The 19,486-nt window shown below is 38.9% G+C and overlaps 2 protein-coding genes across 2 annotated transcripts in view; both read right to left on the bottom strand.

Annotated features, from left to right (window-relative positions):
• Positions 1–11,399, bottom strand: part of RYR2 (ryanodine receptor 2) — a 325,381-nt gene extending 313,982 nt beyond the window's left edge. The window contains exon 1 of the mRNA XM_081941599.1: positions 10,950–11,399. Coding sequence (XP_081797725.1) covers positions 10,950–10,997 — 48 coding nt within the window. The 5' untranslated portion in view covers positions 10,998–11,399. The remainder of the gene's footprint in view (positions 1–10,949) is intronic.
• Positions 11,400–17,746: 6,347 nt separating this feature from the next.
• On the bottom strand, positions 17,747–19,270 carry LOC309387441 (uncharacterized protein; the record flags this gene model as incomplete). Its single annotated transcript, XM_081943923.1, has 1 exon — positions 17,747–19,270. The coding sequence occupies one exon, from the start codon at positions 19,268–19,270 to the stop codon at positions 17,747–17,749; it is 1,524 nt and encodes a 507-aa protein (XP_081800049.1).
• Positions 19,271–19,486: the final 216 nt, after the last annotated feature.

The following is a 19,486-nucleotide window of genomic DNA, read 5'->3' as shown; positions in this document are numbered from 1 at the left end:
ATTGATGATTTGATGACGTCAGCCCAGACTAGCAAAAGAAGGGGTGTCACGATGTTAAAAAGTTTGCTAAGCCTGAACTGCCTAAACTGACATTCAAGAGTTAAACTAAGAAAGCTTTATTGCGCAGGTCATAAAACAAAATGTTATCTGAAAGTGATTTATTGCGCACGCGTTACACATTCCAAAAATTCTTCTCTTCTTTGTTCGGCAGCCAACTTTGGCTGACGGAGCTTTCATTATCAAAATGTAACCATTAGTTATTTTCTGTTTCATTTACTTTTATTATTTTATTATTAAAAGTTTGTTTATTAATTAGAATTCTTAAAGACTTTTACTTTTCTCAATATCTCAAAAGATATGCGGAAGGGAATCAGCCACGGTCCATTGATCTCAGATTTCCCAGGGCATTTTTTTTCCCTGACATAAATGGCCTACAAAACTGTGGGTCTGTGGCAGCTGAAAAAAGTAACCATTATCTAAACTCAGGGAGTAGTAATTAACCTAGATGTACCCATGAAATAATTAGCAGCATCCTCACAACCTTACATCGAAATGATAAACACACTGACTTAAGCTCTGATCCTATGGGGAATGTGTGTGTGTGATGCTTTGACACATGTAGAAAAGATGTTAAATTTGCACTATGATCCTATTTTTATCAGGCTGAACCTCTTTACATCCTTTGGCAGACACTACTGGATAAAATATTATTGCTTCAAGTCATTGTTTCAAAGACTGTCCCTGTCAACTCTGAATATTTTTTCATAACCACAACAGAATGCTTCACTTGTGATCCTACTGGAAATAGTGCCAGTCTATGCACACACAAATAGCCTTTGAAGGAACTAGGCAAAATTTTCCAAGGTCATGTTTATTTAAATGCAACTACTTATATCTAACTAATCAGAAATACTTTATCAAATGCTTTCTTAAGATCAATTATGTCCAAATCATTCCCACAATCTACTAAGGAGACTGCCTGAATAAAACATAACCTCTGCCAAGATTATTCTTAACACATTCATACCAGTTTCTAATAATAACTACGTTCTTCTCAATATTTATGAATGGCTTTAGGAGCTTCCTAATTACAGATGTCAGATTTACTGATCTATAACTGCTCATGGCCTGTTTTTTTCTGTTTTGAGGAGAGAAACATTTACCCTTCTCTAGTCATTTGATAATTTGACAACTCAGAAAGTTCAGAATGCCCAAGGAGCTCCTGATACAGTTCTACAGAGGAATTATTGAGTCTGTCATAAACCAGACATTTGTACTATCTAGTTTGGTACAGCATCCATACAGGACAAGCGCAGACTTTAACAGATAGTTAGATCTGCAGAAAGAACTATTGCAACCAGCCTACCTTCCACTGAAGACCTGCATACTGCACAGGTCAGAGGGTTGAGAAAATATTTATAGACCCTTCACATCCTGGACATAAACTGTTTCAACTCCTCCCCATGGGACACCACTACAGAGCATTCCATGCCAAAATAACTAGAGTTTTTTTCCTCGTGCCATCACTCTGCTGAACACTTTATTTCCAGATTTCTGTCTTATGTCTAAGTATATTACCATGTTACCATTACTTCATCCTTTGTTTTGTATATACCCGGAGAGCTTATGCACCAGAGACAAATTCCTTGTGTCTAATCACACTTGGACAATAAAGTATTCTGCTCTGCTCTGCTCTGCCCTGCCCTACCCTACTCCATGATTTGTCAAAGTAAATGAATAGAATCTTACCATCAACAAATACATCATTGTCCTAGGATGCACCAAAGGTAAACAATTTGCCCTAGAAACTTCAGATTATTCAAAATCAGTAAGGCTTTCCCTTTGATTCAATCAAAGCTTCTATCTCTTTATCAGCTTATTATTGTTATCTATACTGTATAGCCTCTTTTACCCACCCAAAATAATTCTGCCTTTTCTCTGTTTCCTTTTACTTTTACATCTTCACTGAGCAATTCACATATTATCTTTTCTTATTTTAAATTTATCTGATAAATCCCCTTTTCTTGTCCATTGTCAATCTCAGATCATTCCAGGCTTTAGATTTTTTGACACTATTTCCACAAATCTGGACTACTAAGTATTCTTTGTTAATTATCACTTACTCTTTCAGTCTACATATCTAAACTTCAGAATTTTAGTAAGCTTCTTGTGTAGCCAGAGTAGGTTATTTTGTTATAATCCCTTTTTTTCTCTCATTGAGTTTACTTACAATTAATGCATTTATAAACTTTTTAGGAACAATTACCTATCTTGGACTTTACCCCCAAAAAAAATTCGATCACAGAATCCTATTACTTATTGTTCTTTTATCAAGATTCATTTTCCTGAAGTTCAGAATGTGGAAATTTCATTTGGCTATACTCAACTTTAATTTCCCTTAAAATGTAGAATTGCAGCATCACATGGTCACTTTCTTTCCACCTTTTCTAATTCCTGCTGTACCTTTCTGCATTTTCACAAGACAAAATTTCAGCAAAATTGGGAAGGACTGTGCTTCAACTACCTGAAAGTTTCATATTTGGTAGACTTCAACTCCCAACAGACATCAAAATCATTAAAAATTCCCATCCCGTTTCAAACAAAGTTGTTTGAAAGCATGGCTTATTTTGGAGAGGTTCAATCATATTTTGTCTTTACTAAGTGCTAGTGGTAGACATCAATAACAAAACTGCTTTTTTCCTTGTTTCATTTACTTCAGTATGAATGCTCTGAAGCATATCAGCAAGTTCATTCCCTTGAATTTCTTTGTAAATGAAATACACATAAAATTTTAATATACTGCACTGTGCAACTTCAATTCAGTTGATTTTGTTCTTTTCGAACAAGTTGCTTTGCTGCATTTCAAACTGATATACCAGCATAATCATATTTCATATTTCTCATCTTGTTTCATTCCCATATTGTGAATGAACTACGAAAGCTAATAATCTTATAAATGGATAATTTTCCACTGAGTGGTTTAATAGAACTTAATATACTTAATATGTTTCTTATTCCAATAGGGCTCCAATCCCACAAGAAGATGCTTAGAGTTGCTGTACCAGCCTTGCCTATAATTAGATCACAAATGGGAATTGGGGGCTAACGATGCCTGGATTAGAGAAAATGCAGACACATTATTGGTCAGACATATACTTTTCACTGGACATTAATTACTGGCCCTAAATGGATAAGACACCTCATAAACTGGCAGATCCTCTGACACACATCCCTATTACTTGCAGCAATCAATCACTAGCTACAACATTCCTCTTTAGCTTCTTGTATGTAGAAACTGTACGCATTCTACTCTTCCGCCACTCCATTGTATTTCCTCCTATTCATGCTTGTCTCCTGGTCTTCCTTATGAGACTTAAAGTTGCTTCTGTCTAAGAATCCAAATTCTGTTTTTCAATTCTTGTACTGAAAATAAATTCTTATAAATCTCTTGTTTCTAATTGTAACTACCATCACTTGGCTTACTCTTCTATTGGTTAACTTCCATATAGCAAGCTGTTTTCAAACTGGGTCTTTGTTTAGTACAAGGATAGAAACCTATTACTCCACTTTTTCTTATAGCAGTAAGTTTGCATTTTGTTGCATATATAGATTTCATTCTTTTTAGGCATTAACATCTCCCTTTAAACTCTTCTGCCAAATTCCACTGCCAAAGATCTAGTAGAGTGTTCCATTTCCTTGCTTGATGAAATTGTTCCCTAGAATTGGTTGCCTTTCATTTCTTCTATTGTCACTTTGGCAGCTTCTGTTTGTTCAGCTAGATACAATCTCTCTATAATTCACAATAGTAAATCAGCAAATCTGAATGCACTGTTGCATCACAAGTCTCTTGTTTTTATTGATTCTTCCTGTTGGAAGTCCACCATCAACATCCTACTAGCTGTCTGTTTGCTTACTCAATAAACTCATTTCCTGAAAATTTATTTTTGGGTGTTTCGACTTATGTAACTATACTATACATTTCTACATTATAAAGGTCACCAGGGTAAAATGGAAATTTTACTAGTATAGAAATAACCAGGTTGAGATAGACTGGTTTATAGCATTATTGTACATGTTTATTTAAACAGCATTTCACTCATATTTTTAAAAAATATAACCAGAATTTTATCTTGATGCCTATTAAAAGACCGATTAAAATGTTTTTAGTACTATTATGATAGGCTTACTGGTTTTCTCTATCTTCGAAAGAAAAAATAGGCAACCATTAAGGGCATTTTGTAAGATTTTGGTATTGCTTTATTGTTGTCAGAAAGACTAGGATGTCTATGACAATGTACAGAAGCACTGGGAAACAAGTGAGGATTACAAATTATTAAATTGTGTAGACATCCAGTTAATCTGAATGTTTAATGCATGGTAATTCCACACTACAGTATGAAAAATATCAGGTGTGCTGTCTGGCAAAAAAACCTCTTTTGAACACAATGGAATTCAGATATAAATATTTTTACAGATAGCAACATAGAAATGCATACAACAGTACAAATCCAAGTATCATCAAGTGCTTAGCCTGCCTGGTGTTCATTTTCCTTTAAAGTTTTATGATCATAAATTATAAAGTAGTTCCTGATCAAACAATAGCCTTTTAAAAACATATTAAATGTTAAACATGTTAGCAAAGCAGTGACTGTTACAAGTATATTTGACTGAAACATTAAACAACACTTTGATGAAAGATCATTAATGACTTTAAAGAAATCAGGTTGCGCCTATAAACAAATAACTTTTTCTAGAAAGGGTCAAATGGTATACTTAAGCTGGTTTTTGCATCTTCATTCCTCCATTTAATTATTATCTTCAGTATTATCATCATTTTGGCTAGAATAATATTTAAAATTCTAATTGTTGTCCTCATTGGTGGCTCATATGTTCCATTCAACACAAATGAATCTGAAATTGCAGAGGAAATCTTAGAAATCTTAGCCTACCGTGGACCTCACTCCACTCCTAAGAGGTCCGTAAAGGGGGCGTACATAAGCGCACCAGCGTGCCTACTATCCCTGTCCTACTATTCCCAATTATTTGTATTCATTTCGTTCATTCATGTCCATGTTTATATTTATACCTGCTATCTTGTACATGTTTGACAAATTAATAAGTACAAATAAATATAAATACAAGTTGTAAAGGGGAAAAACATGGAACTCTGAAAGCTATATAAAGTAATGTAGATGATTCTCTTGTCCTTAAGATTCTAGTATGAGTGGGCAAATTTGAATGACTATGAATGCACTTTTTATCATTATATTTTGGGGCATCTGAGGATCACAGTGGTAAAACAGTGATGCAATGAAATCCTAAGTGGGATGGGCGTATCCAGTATAGGAATCTGAAACAAGCCACAGTGATGTCACATGGTCCATGACATCACCACAGATCTGGTCTCAATTATATACATTCCCTGTGGGATATCAGTTCCATTTAAAAAGACTTGAGACTACAACTCCTCCATCCTACTAACTACCATAGATATTTGGAAAACATCCCAATGCCTACATTTGATTCACGAATGTCCTGCTCAAAAGACCAAATTGAACCACTGAAATTATTGTTGCTGTTAGTTTCTGCTGCATTTGTTTTGGTTAAGTAGGAAACATCAAGGGATCAATTCTCTGAAGTTTATTTTTTTTAAGCAAGAAAATTCATTCAAAATGCAACAAAACAACTGGGATTGTCTTTTCTACAGAAAAAAAAGGTAAAATGTAATTTAAGAAGTATGCACAAATCACTTTATCCGGGACTGACGCACTAGGCCATTCTAGATACACTACATGGATAATCTCTTCAGCAGTGTCATTATAAAGGCTATTTTATTAATAAAGAGAAGGATAATTATTTAAATAAGCTTCATTCTGATACTATGATTGATTTTATAACAATAAATGTATAGTAGTTGCAAAGGCACTAGCAGTACAATTTGTCTGCATCACTCCCTCAATCCTCAGAAAAAGCACAGATATTCAAATAAAAATATAAATTTTGAATTATATGCAATCCTAACTAGATTACACAAGGAGACTTCCAATTTACACAAAGGAGGGTATATTCATCTTTTCCCGAAACTTATTCTAGAGAACTCTTCAATCTTCTTGATCCAATTATATAAGTGTGCAAAGATTCAAGGAAGATGTCAGTCAGATACAAGCACTATGTTCTACCAGCCACACAACATGGGTAAGCATTATAGATTCAATAATATTCTTAACTAATGCACAGAAATTTGCAAATTTGTCAATTTTAGGGCTTTTTCCATATTTAATTCCTACAAATATCTCAAAATGTATTTGATTTAAATATTAAAAGTTTGTGTAACTTGTATTTTACAATACAATACAATACAATACAATAGTAGAGTTGGAAGGGACCTTGGAGGTCTTCTAGTCCAACCCCCTGCCTAGGCAGGAAACCCTATACCATTTCAGACAAATGGCTATCCAACATCTTCTTAAAGACTTCCAGTGTTGGGGCATTCACAACTTCTGGAGGCAAGCTGTTCCACTGATTAATTGTTCTGTCAGGAAATTTCCCCTCAGTTCTAAGTTGCTTCTCTCCTTGATTAGTTTCCACCCATTGCTTCTTGTTCTACCCTCAGGGGCCTTGGAGAATAGTTTGACTCCCTCTTCTTTGTGGCAACCTCTGAGATATTGGAACACTGCTATCATGTCTCCCCTAGTCCTTCTTTCTCTTAAGCTAAACATACCCAGTTCCTGCAACCATTCTTCACATGTTTTAGTCTCCAGTCCCCTAATCATCTTTGTTGCTCTTCTCTGCACTCTTTCTAGAGTCTCCACATCTTTTTTACATCGTGGCGACCAGAACTGAATGCAGTGTTCCAAGTGTGGCCTTACCAAGGCATTATAAAGTGGTATTAACACTTCACGTGCTCTTGATTCTATCCCTCTGTTGATGCAGCCTAGGACTGTGTTGGCTTTTTTGGCAGCTGCTGCACACTGCTGGCTCATATTTAAATGGTTGTCCACTAGGACTCCAAGATCCCTTTCACAGTTACTACTACTGAGCAAGGTATCACCTATACTGTACCTGTGCATTCCATTTTTGTTGCCTAAATGTAGAACCTTACTCTTTTCACCATTGAATTTCATTTTATTAGATAGTGCCCAATGTTCAAGTTTGTGCACATTATTTCAGGGTTACTTAATATTTTGTAAACATTTCCTCTAATGTAATTCTTACAGATTCTGATATTTCACTATTATCTTAAAATACTTAAATAACTTCACATTTTGAAAATTTGGCTTATATACAGGTTTAAAATTACAAAATTGGACAAATGTGAACTACACTAATTTCTTCCCCTACTGAATTTAAAATGTATAAGTTTTAAGCAACCAATTTGGTATGGCTACACAGTATTAAACAAAATAATGTTTTAAATATTCTAAAGCAGTCAATAAAGAAACATAAGTAACAGTCCAACTATTTAGTTATAGAAAACTCACAAACATTACATTTAATTTTGTAGTAGGTTCACTTTCTTTAAGTGAATACGACATTTTAAATAAACTATATAAATTTTACATAATGGATATTCATGCAACTACTTAGAAAACAAAATCAAACCAATGATGATATTATGGTAAAATAACCTGAGCCATAAATCTGCACCTTGAATATATACATTTCACTATATGCATTTAAAAAAAGAGATGGCAAAAAAAAAAAAACCTGGGGGAAATCAGAGACTGAGACAGAGAACAATAGAGTAAATCAACTCCTCCATAACACAAAATGAGTATACTATATACATGGAATAGAACTTACAAGTACTGAATAAATATTTTTCAATATTCTTTAATATACACAAAGTATACAAAAATATACAAAACTAATTTTAAGACTTTTATCTATCTTACTATACATCTGGTTTAGATGAAAAAATAGACTGGGGGGGGGGGGCAGGTAAACATATAACACTTCAAAATTACTTTCTGCTTAGATATTCAATTGCATGTATATGTAATTGTGAGAACATTCTAGAATAAAATTCTTGCTTAATAATTAAATTTGTTCTCACAAAGTGAGTATCACTCTTTTATGAGCAACAAACATTTTGTATTTTGAAATTGATATTCACTTAAGTGACATAAAAGATTTTTAACCAGAATAGGGTTATGGCTTAAAAATAAAAATGGCTAACTTATTCAAGGCCAAAGCTAAACTAAAATTGAAAACCAGGTGATTAACCAAAGCTCCTAAAATTAAATCATGGATTTGGAATTTAAGAAATATACAAAGGGAAATACAAATCATATTCTATTGCAGTGTTGTCTACATGATGATTTAAAGTATTATATTATAATAATATTATAATATTATAAGCATTATTTTCCTGATATATTTCAAAGAATGAATGGGACACAGAAATAAACTGCAAGGTTAAAGAAAGGAAATAAACCAACAGCTCTTCCATAACGTTTTGGAATTTACTTTTTATACAGGTTATATCAAAATCTTCCCGTTTATAATTTGTCCTCTTCAAGGTCATTAATGTTTCCAATAAAAACAGTCTGAGGATTTTAAAAAGATAATCTCTGGCTAGGATTTCTAAACCTTTATTTCTAGCAAAAAATGCATAATCTGAAGAGTAGTTTACGTAACATGTTTTTACTCTCAAGTGCTATTGCGTTGAACACTGATTTTATATGCTCAAGTTATTAGCTGTGACTTAAACATGACTACCTTATTCCCCGGCAAGAATTTAAATATTATAACTCTCAGGAATATTCTACTTAAATTTTTGCATGAACTTTCCGGAACATTTAGGCAAATCAAAGTACCGTAGTAGGAAACATAACTCGTCCTACATTTTTTCTATGGTTTCAGCAAATTTTTCAGGATGAGTCATATTTAGCTTAAGAAAAGTTTTTAGTCCGATATTCATTCTGTTAACATTATAAAATAACTGTAGGAGCACTTATGAGAAATAGCCTCATGACCAAGCTAGTTTTATTAATACCTCCAATTACTGCAATATATTTAGAAAATCCAAACACCAATAAGACAGCTTTGGGGATGTGGGGGAGAGGGTCTACTTTTTCATGGTTCCTCACACCCACTTGTTATGATCAGATCTTATTACATAAGAATGCAATATTATTACACAAGGTGCTTCCAGTTGGGAATTGAATAGAATAACCGCGCTATTTCATGCAGGCATTTTTATATATTATCCATATTACTTCATCTTCCACTTGTAAATTGTTCATTTTCTCACTATTTTATTGTGGTTATTTCACTACTCATACACAAATACCCAAAAAAACTTTTCAAGGACAAAAAGGTGAAATAGCTGGATCTATTCATACTATTATACTAGGGCATCTCCTTCTAAAAGTAACCCAAACTTCCAATGTCTCTAAATATCAAGTATAGCAATCATACATTCCCAAACATATAAATGTATTTGCATATCTTCTAAAACATCCATTTCTACAAATGTGTTAAGTTTCCAGACATCAAAAAATCAACTGTGACATTTTTTTTTACCAAAACAGGCATTATTTAAAGGCATATTCCACAAAAGCAGTAACTGCAGTCCTAATACAGGAATACATTTATGGTTCATTCATTTCAAATCCTTTTAGTTGAAGAATCCAAATTGCTAACAATATGTAACTAAAACTCATACACAAGATCTGAAAGGCTCCTCTTTACCCCTTCTATTATTTGCTTTTGTCAGAAGATGAGGTATTGTTGCAGCTTTTGGCTCAGCATTGCTCCTTGGTAAAATATCTGCAGTACATAGAACAATTTGGGGGGAGGGGGGGAGTTGTTAAGAAGGAGAAGATCCAAGGAAATATATTCAGTTGGAGTTCACATATTAAGTGATCTGCTCTTGGACAGCTGCCATACATTTTCACAGGTTTGTTTTACCAGTAAAGCACTTAGGAGTGAGAAGGGGAAAAAAAACCAGACACATGCAGGGGGCTTTCAAAATAACAGCTCCTTGCCCTACCATTGTGCACGCTATTTTCTCTCTCTCTCTCTTTTTAACCCCCACTCCCAACCCGTGGAAGACAATTAAACTAAACGACGTTAAAATCCTTGATAAAATCCCATACGCGAGGCAGGACGACTGCAAAATAAATGACTGACTAGTTTGACCACTGGAAGCGTCCCAAGAAGTGACCCAGACCTCAGCGCGAGAAGGGAAAAACCGGGACGCGGTCGGTTCGCCCCGTGCAGCGCCCTGCTAAAAGTCCCATCCCGCTAACACCCCCCCCCCCCACGCTCCACTTGAGAGCGGGGCGCCGTCCAAGCCAAAACCTCGGATGTTAGGGGCTTTTCCACGCGGTCCAGGGTTTCTCAACGGGAGACCAAGAGCGAGTCCCTACTGTTCTTTCTCCAGAGACATAGAGAATATCTATTTCAGAAGCCCGTGTAAAGGTGGGGGGGGGGGGGGCGTCCCAAAGCATCACCCCAGGGGATGCTATTCTACGGGGGTCCTTACACCTGACAGTCAACAGCTTCGTTTCTGAATATTTTACTCATCCGCCACTGGTCACTCTTTAAGAACAGGTGACGGCAGGGGCCATAAAACTCCTCGCCAGGTTTCCGCTCCAGACCCCTCCCACAATATTGTAGAGACAGCCGGGGAAGAGGGAGAGGGAGGTTCGCAGTTCCTCAGCCCATCCCCGCCTCGCCGCCTCTCCAGGAATTCTAGAGCTGAGCCGGAGTATTTGCCTTCATTCATCAACTCTTTTTAATGCAGCACCCCCCCGAGATCGCCGGCTGGTCTCGCTTCCCTAACCCCCCACCCCAACCTCAGCGCCGAGCTTCCCCGATTAGCAACGGGTTGTCGCGCGAGCCATCTGCTCCTCGCCTCGGACCCTCCGTCCCAACCTACGAACAATGCGCGAAGGGGGCGCGAAGCCGCCAAAAGGAAAGAGAAGCGCTTAAGTGCTTACAGTTCGCAGGAATTGTATCTCGTCTTCCCCTTCGCCCACTTCAGCCATGGCGCTCTCCCGCTCTCCTTCTTTTCGCCTCCCGGGCGCTGCTGCTGCTGCTGCCTCCGGAGCCCGGGCTGGCAGGTGGTGTGGAACTGCAAGAGGAGAGGCACCCCTGCGGGACGGAAGCCGGAGGAGGAGGAGGAGGCGAGGGGGTGGGGTGGGGAGGACGCTGTCTGCAGCTGAGCGAGAGGCTCCCAAGCCGAGCTGGACCTTTAGTAGGGAAAGAAAGTGAGAGAGCGGCCCGAAGCCGGTCGATTAGCCCCAATCTGCTCGAACGTGTGTCACTCCCTCTCTGCAGCAGAATGGCAGGTCAGCCCGGGTTCCTTGGTGCAAGTGCATGGGGAAGAACTAAAGCGGGGAGGGAAGAGAGGGATGCGATTAACAGAGACAGCGGGGGTGGAGCTCCCGGCGGCTCCCCCACTACTGCAGGTGATCCGCAGCCGGCTCTTCCCTGCAAAAAAAGCAAACCTGAAGCGCAGCGCCGCTCTCTGGCTGGCCGGCCGCTGGCTGGCAGGCTCGCTCGCCCGCGCGCGCGCTTGCTTCCAAAGCCACTCCCTCCACACCCTGCGCGCCGAAGGCGTGGAAGGCAGACGCGCGCCAGGCGCAGAGAAGAACTGCATGTTGACGTGCAGCGGAGGAGGACGACGAGGGGGACGGGCGGCGAGCCTGGCCAGCCTTCGACCGAGTGGTCACAATCTCCCTAGGGACGAGAAGACAACCCCCCCCCCAGGTGGGATGCCAGAAGAGCTCCGCAAACCGATTAGCGGGGTTGTCATAAAGCCCCCCACGACAGGTAGAATACCCAGGTTAAAGCTGTATGCTTCTCACGGCGTTTTTCGCTTGGGTGGCACCCAAGGGGGAAGGTAGACTTGACTTTGGTCATTTGTTGACTCTAAAAATCATGTCCGATGGATTGGAGCTGGGTCTTTTTCTGACTGATCTGCGATACTTTTAGTAACATCACGCCTGCTACTATAGCGCTACAGTACCAGGGTAATGGTAGCGATACTATTGTTATTGGCCATCCAGAGTCCATTGGAGTTATGTGGCCAATACATTTAAATAATAAGTGACCAAGAGAAGACCTATTCCAAAGCTAACAATGCTTTGAGTTATTTAGAAATTCAGAATATTTGGTTGCTTTTGGCTTCCAAAGTGTACCAGAACTCCAATATTCCCTCTCCCCCCCCCCTCCACCAAATAGCAAGTTTGATGTGCTTAAATGGTTCGCCTGGAAACCAGGAGTCTTGAGTTCTAGTCCAATCTTAGGTATGAAATATCAGCTGGATGACTTTGGGCCAGTCACTTTCTCTTAGCCCAATTCACCTCACAGGGTTGTTGTGAGGAAAGTAGGAGGAAGTTAGATACGTTTGCCCTATTGAGGTGTAAATGGAAAAAAAGGTCAGGATATAAATCTTAAAAAAGCAAATTTCAAATGTATTTCTCTGGGGAAGCTGTGCAGCTTCTCCTGGGGCAAAGCAAAGAAGGCCAGTTGTTTTGACACAGTCCGGTTTTCAAGGAGGGAGATCACCAGATCTAAAGAGGAAAGGCAGACTGCTATAGGGAGATGCTTCCCTCAAGTTCTTGCTTACTAGCCATTAGTCTTTGAAAATAAGCACCTTTCATTGTGCTTGAAAACAAGTACTTATGGCAGTGCAGCACCATCAATCATTGTAATGCAATTCAACCTGGCCACTCCATTTAACTTTTGTTAGCTACCCTGCATTCAGCAATATTTGAAGCTTCCTGGCTGTATTCAAGTGCAACACTAGTTTTATGCATTGCCATAATCCCGTAAGGAAATTACTAGTGTATTGTATAGATCAGCGTGGCCAATCTGTTGTTGTCTAGGATGGCAGTAGGTGGCAAAGACACTGTAAATGAGTCCATCCAGGCTCAGCTAACCGTGCTTATTTACTGAAATAGTACATTTATCTCATCTAGTACATTTCAGCACCTGCCTAGCTTACATGATTCTCATGATAATTAGCAAGATGGACATCACACTGAATTATAATCAGGAGTGCACTTGGAGCTGCTAACATCTGGCTCTTCCGTCAGGCAATGGTTAGATGGACTATAATACTGTATGTTGCCCTGATAAATTAGATTATATTTTTAAATTGTTAGTGGATCTTGTTCTGGTCCTGCCTTGATGTCTGTGAGATTATTTTTTGAGACTGTACTGTTATTTTAACTCTGCTATAAGCTACCTAGAGAGTTACTTTTTGAATAAGGCAGAATACAAATTGATTAAATTTTAAGAATAAATAAAATCATGCATCATATTGTCACAGTGCAAACGGCACCATTATACTTGCATCTCCGTATTGGACATAGCTGTGCAAATTACAGAGTTTGCATTGTGATAGATCTTTCCTCCCTTTGCCATGCCCCAGGATAGTTTGTTAAATGTATAAAGCCATTCAATAGGATTGAGCTATCAATGGATATTGAATCTTGATGGCTGTTTGTTTGATGGCTGGAATCACAATTGGGACGTCTTTTATACCAGCTGCTAATGGAGCAGGGATATCTTGTTCTAATTTGTCATTGCAGGACATCACATATTGAGCAAGATGGCCAAACTGTCTAGTTCATCTCAGCCATTATTCTTAAATATTACAGGTAGTCCTTTGATTGTGATGGCATTGCCAAGCAATGCAGTCATAAAACCTGATGTCATGTGCAGTCATAAAACCTGATGACGGCTTAGCAAAAGCAATCCCAGCAGTCCCAGTTACCATCATAACCCCAGGACTCTGCAAGCTGTTAAATGGGAATAGGCAGGAGGCACTGCAGACAGGTAGGCCAGATGGGAATGGCATGGCAGGGTGTTTCAGTGTGCTATGGAATGGGTATGTGTAGGCCACAGGGAGCCTGTGGGCAGCCACTGGGCAGGCAAAAAAGAAGCAAGAGTGATTTCCAATTTCCTATCAGTTTCCCTATTGACATTGTTTGTAGGAAGCTGGCATGGAACATCAAAAATCACAATCATATAATACAGTTTGCTACATCATTGTAACTGCAAGCCAGGCATCGAGGGCCCAAATCACAGTCATGTGTTCAGTGGGAATCTGCACTGGCCCCTCATAAGTCCCCTTCATTCAGTGCCATCACAACTTTGAACAGTCACTGAACAAGTGGTCATACATGTCTTGAGTGCCATTTAATTCCAAATAGCAACAAAACATTTCAAACAATAATATAAACAAGAAACATCCTCTACCTGCACTGTACACTGATGGTAGATCAATCCTCAGTATCCCCAATGAAGAGCCATGTCTTTAAAGCCATTTGGAAGTCCCACAAGGTTTGGGTTTTCCACCTTTTGAAAGTTACTCACTTTTTAAAACATCCTAAGGTAGGCAAAAACCAGCTATTCAAATGACTATCATTGCAACTACATCCGTTTTCCTCTTTAAATACTTCTTGTAGGCATGTTTTGAAAAATGAAAAATGTGTTTTCATTGCCATTTTTATTAAATGGCAGAAAATAGCATATTACTTCAACTGGTAGTTTTAATAATTGGACATTTTGTAAAGAAAATGGAAAATGTACTCAGAGCATGAGAAAGGGAATGTTGCAGGGTATATGTTGATGGCATGGATCTTGTTCTTTCCATTGAGCTGGCTCTTCAAGTCCTGTCTTATTCTTTGGTAATAGTTGGACGTCATTGTCTTCCTTGCCTCCTCATCATGGTTCCCATGTGACTGTAGATACCAAGCTTGTACCTAGACTGTGTGTCTGCTATTTGACCCACTGGTAGTTCCCAATCCGCCAGGTACTTTCCCTCTCTTGACTACCAGCTCATTCTCCAGTCCAAATGTTATCTCAGAGTCCTTGCTGTAGATCTGTGTCCACTGGATCAGTAAATCAATGTCTTATTCACTCTTAGCTTGATGTTATCCATATAGAGGAGATGTCTGGTGATAGTTCCACTCTTGGATTTGCATCAATATCCATTCCTTGTAATTATCTGGCTGAGGGGGTGAAAGCTTGCTGCAAAACAAGGCTACATGTGGTGTAGTCACCTTGCTTTATGCTGCACTTGATGGCCACTTCTATGAGTTGCCATGAGTTGGCTTCCAGTGTTGTCTTTCTCAGCTCCATTGAGTTCTTGAGGAAGGTCCTCAGTGTCCTGTTGACTTTACATAGCACCAGGAATTCATAGATCCATGTGTGTGACATTAAGTCGAGGGTTTTCCTGTAGTCAATCTAGGGTGTATTCAGATTGGGCTATTTAGACCTTGAGTCTTAGGCAACTGCTCAAGCAACTGGTGTTTTGATCCTCTGCTTTTGTTCCGAATGCCCTTCTGAACTGTGCTCATGTACTGTCCATATGATCATGTAGCTTAGCAACTAGATGCCTGATAGGACATTCCAAATTGTGGGGAAGCAGGTTATTGGCCAGTCGATGGACAGTGCTGTTCCTTTATGATGTGTCTTTCATGAACTGCACTGTCCTATGAGTTAGCCAGTCTGTGTAGGAACCTGCTGCTAGCATCTGGCTCATCTGTGCTGCTAGGCATTCATGCACTGGTGTTAGTTCCTTTAGCCAATAGATGTTATGTTATTGCCCACGAAACCCTAATGGTAAGATTTGATCTGCGGTCTTCTGCATCAAAGGTGGCATATTAACCACTACAATCTCTCTCTCTTTCCCTCCCCCCCTCTCTCTCCCTCTCTCCCTCCCTCCCTCCCCTCCCTCCCTCCCTCCCTCCCTCTCAGAAGAGTTTACTGTACTAAAGCTTTATTACTCTCGGAAAGCTTGGTATAAGATTGCAGACTTAATGGTACTAAGTGTACTAAAAGAAACTGAAATGGTGATTCATCATTTAAAAGAGGTTTATGTGGCAATTAGTTTCAGAGGGAGAAAAAATTAATTCATCCACAGACAAGCAATGAATGATTTCTTAGAATCTGGAATATTGATTGATCACACGAATATAATAAGTTAGAGGAGGGAAGCTAATAGATCAATTAATAGAAAAGAGAAACCTCTTTATTATACATTGAAATGACAATAATATATTTCAACAGTTCATTCTTTGAGGATAATTTAATATCAGCGTGATGAAAGGAAATACAGATTGTTACTCTTCATCAACATTGTTAGAATTTTATTTTTACAAATTTTGTTTGCATTTGTAAGAATTCTCTATTACAATAACTTTTTTAAAAAAATCAGTAACTTATTGAACTTTGCATAATTAATATTTGTACAGGAGCTTTAAAAATATGTAAGAACTTAATGAATTAATCTAAGAGCTGGTAAATTTCATGCTGCACATTAAAGATAGTTCTAGGAAAGGATTTCAGACCTCTTAACTGTAGGAACCAGAGCAGAATAATGTCAGTGCACATTAAGCCTGGAAAACCTGTTCTGCCTCAAAAGATACCTTGAAGTAAAGTATCCTGAACCAGATGGCTATTGTAATAACTATGCTTGCTTAAAATTATATAATTAACATAAATTACATAAATTTCCCTTCATCTGAAACAACGGTGATTGCTTCAGCTTAATATGTTTAGGAGCTGCAATACTTTTATCCTCCAAGTTAAATTATATATGTACAGGTATACTTCAATTACTATAACAATTGAGACAAAAACTTATGTCGTTAAGTGAAATAGTTGTTAAGTGCATTTTGCCCCAATTATGACATTACAGCAAATCAGGGTCAAGAGATCATGATTTTCAACATTACCTGCCAACTTTCTGCAAGCAGAGCCAATGGGAAAACTGGCAGAAAATTAAAAGTCACAATCACGTGATCCTTGCTTAATGCCTCAGGTAGCCCTTGTATGACAAGTGGGACTGCCAGAATGGCCATTATTAAATATGCAGTCATGTAACATTACACTTTATGCAGTATTGCTTAATGATAGAGTTCCCAGTCCATCACTGGGAATCCCAGTAATCTAGGGACTATCTGTACAACTTGATGGTCCTGTATCCTTCTGAGACAAACATTCTAACACAGTTCCTTATTTTTTCCTTCATTTATGTTAGCTTACCCATGCTTTAGGCAAGGAACTTATTGACAAAGTTATAAAACTATAACAGACAAGCTCTCTTCTAAATGCTTTCCTGCGCTTGCTGCTCATAATTTTGGAAGTTGCAAATGCAGCACCTCTGGAGCTTAGAGAAATCTACTCTTAAATAAGCATGAATTTCGCCACTACTTTTAACACTATTCTCTAAAATCCGTTTGGGTTCCAACTTGTTTGTTTGTTTTTTTCAAAATAGTTGTACCAGTCCAAACAAAAAAAACATTTATTGTGTGTGCAATAAATTGCATAATCCCAAAGTAAGATTGGGGCCCCCCTTGACATCCTTTCAGAAGTCTCTTAAAAAAAGACTGTGCATCTCCAGGAAATGGCAACTTAATGAGATGGTTGCATGTTTTTAATAATTTTCTCCACTATCTTGTTATTAATAATATTGTTGACATCTTTTCATTGTAGTTGTTTAACATTTTGATTTCATGATTGTTTTGTTTAAAGAAGTATTTCTCAAACTAAACTGGGCAGAAGATGGAATAAAAATCAATAGTGCCTATTACAATCAGTTAAGATTTGCAGATGATGTTGTTCTCACAAGACCCAGAAGAACTACCAAGACACATACAAGAGCTGCACCAAGCAGACCCATTTGGCTTAAAAATAAACCTGAAAAAGAACCAAGTTATATTTAATAAATTCACCCAAAAAGAATTATATATATATAATACGACGTTTCGATGAAGTCTCATTCATCATCTTCAGGCTGCTGCTTCCGGCTTGGTGCTTCCGGCTTGGTGCTTCCAGGAGCAATGTGAGATCTCAGCCGGTTCCTCTTTTTAACTGCCAGTGGGGGTTTGTGCTGATTGGGTGGGAGCTTGGCTGCATTCTGATTGGGTGGAGGTGTATTCTGATTGGTAGGGGGTTTGGCTGTGCTCTGATTGGATGGGAGTTTGGCTGTGCTCTGATTGGATGGGGGCGTGTTCTGTTTGGGTGGGGGTCTGGTTGTGCTTGTGTTAGTCTGAGTTGCAGAGGGATTTGAGCTGGTGAGCTGCGTTACTGTTGTTTGGCTTCGCGTTTGTGGTCGTGCCACATCTCCGTGGTGGGCATCAGTTTGCTTCATGTATGGGTTGGAGGGGTTTAAAGTGGCTAATAATGCAGCTGTGGTCTGGCTTCTGGTTTGTGGTCGGGCTTCTGGTTTGTGGTCATTATCGGTGTGGGTTTGGGCTTGCTTTTTGTGTGGATGTGTGATAGTGACATCCTGTGTGGTTTTCGTGAGTGTGGGTCTGGTATCATTCTTAGTGTTAGGGACTCGTTTGTCAGTGAGGGCGGGTTTCCAAATGGCTGGTAGGCGGGAGGTATCATCTCGTTTATTCATGCTGTGTGGTCGTTTTTCTATCTCAATAGCTTCTCTGATTATTCTGTTGTTAAAGTGTTCAATTTTGGCAATAGTTCTGGTCTTTATAAAGTCTATATCATGTCCTGTGGCTTTGAGGTGTTGGACCAGGGAAGAAGTTGGTTCCTCCTTTCTGACTGAGTTTTTGTGTTCTTCAATGCGTGCATTTATTCTTCTGTTGGTTTGTCCGATGTATGTGGTGGGGCAGGTGGTGCATGGGATTTCATATACTCCTTGATTTTCTAACTCTATTTTGTCTTTGGGGTTTCTCAGGATGGTGGATATTTTTCGGTTTGTGTAGAATGCTGTCTTGATGTTGTGTTTGTGGAGGATCTTGCTGATTCTGTCTGTGGTGCCTTTTATGTATGGGAGGAGGGCTTTGCCGTTTTCTTGTTCACTGTCTTGGATTTTAGTGGGGTTTTCTTTTTGGATTAGGTTAGTGATATTGTTTCTTTGGAATCCGTTGGATGTTAGTACGTTGGTGAGAGTGTGTAGTTCGGTTTTGAGGTGTTGTTCGTCAGCTAAGCGTTTTGTTCTGGAGATGAGTGTCTTGGCTACAGAGTTGATCTGTGCTGGGTGGTGGTGTGAGAGTGCGTGCAAATAGCGGTTTGTGTGTGTTTTCTTCTGGTAGATGGTGTGTCCTAGGGATCCATCGGATTTCTTATAGACTAAGACATCCAGGAAGGGGAGTTGGTTATTGGCTTCTGTTTCCATGGTGAACTGTATTTTGGGGTGTAGGCTGTTGAGGTGTGTGAGGAAGTTGTCCAGTTTATCTTTCCCGTGTGGCCAGATTATGAAGGTGTCGTCTACGTATCTGAGCCAGAGTTTGGGTTTGTGATCGGATTTTTCTAGAGCTTGGGTTTCAAAGTGTTCCATGTAGATCCAGCAAAAAATCATTCCCAGAGAAAAATCATCCAGATGCCCTAAGCTCTATGGTCTCCCCAAGATACACAAAGAAGGAACCCCACTCAGACCCATAGTCAGCTCCATAGGCTCACCTCTACAAAACCTAGCCAAATTTCTCGCCAAACAACTACAGCCCTATGCAGAATCCATCACCTCACACGTAAAAAACTCATTCCAGTTCATAGA

The sequence above is a fragment of the Natrix helvetica genome (genome assembly GCF_964273705.1).
Source record: "Natrix helvetica genome assembly, chromosome: 2".
Lineage (NCBI taxonomy): Eukaryota > Metazoa > Chordata > Lepidosauria > Squamata > Natricidae > Natrix > Natrix helvetica.
The sequence above is the reverse complement of the archived record's forward strand: the minus strand, read 5'-3'. Positions and strand labels throughout refer to the sequence as shown.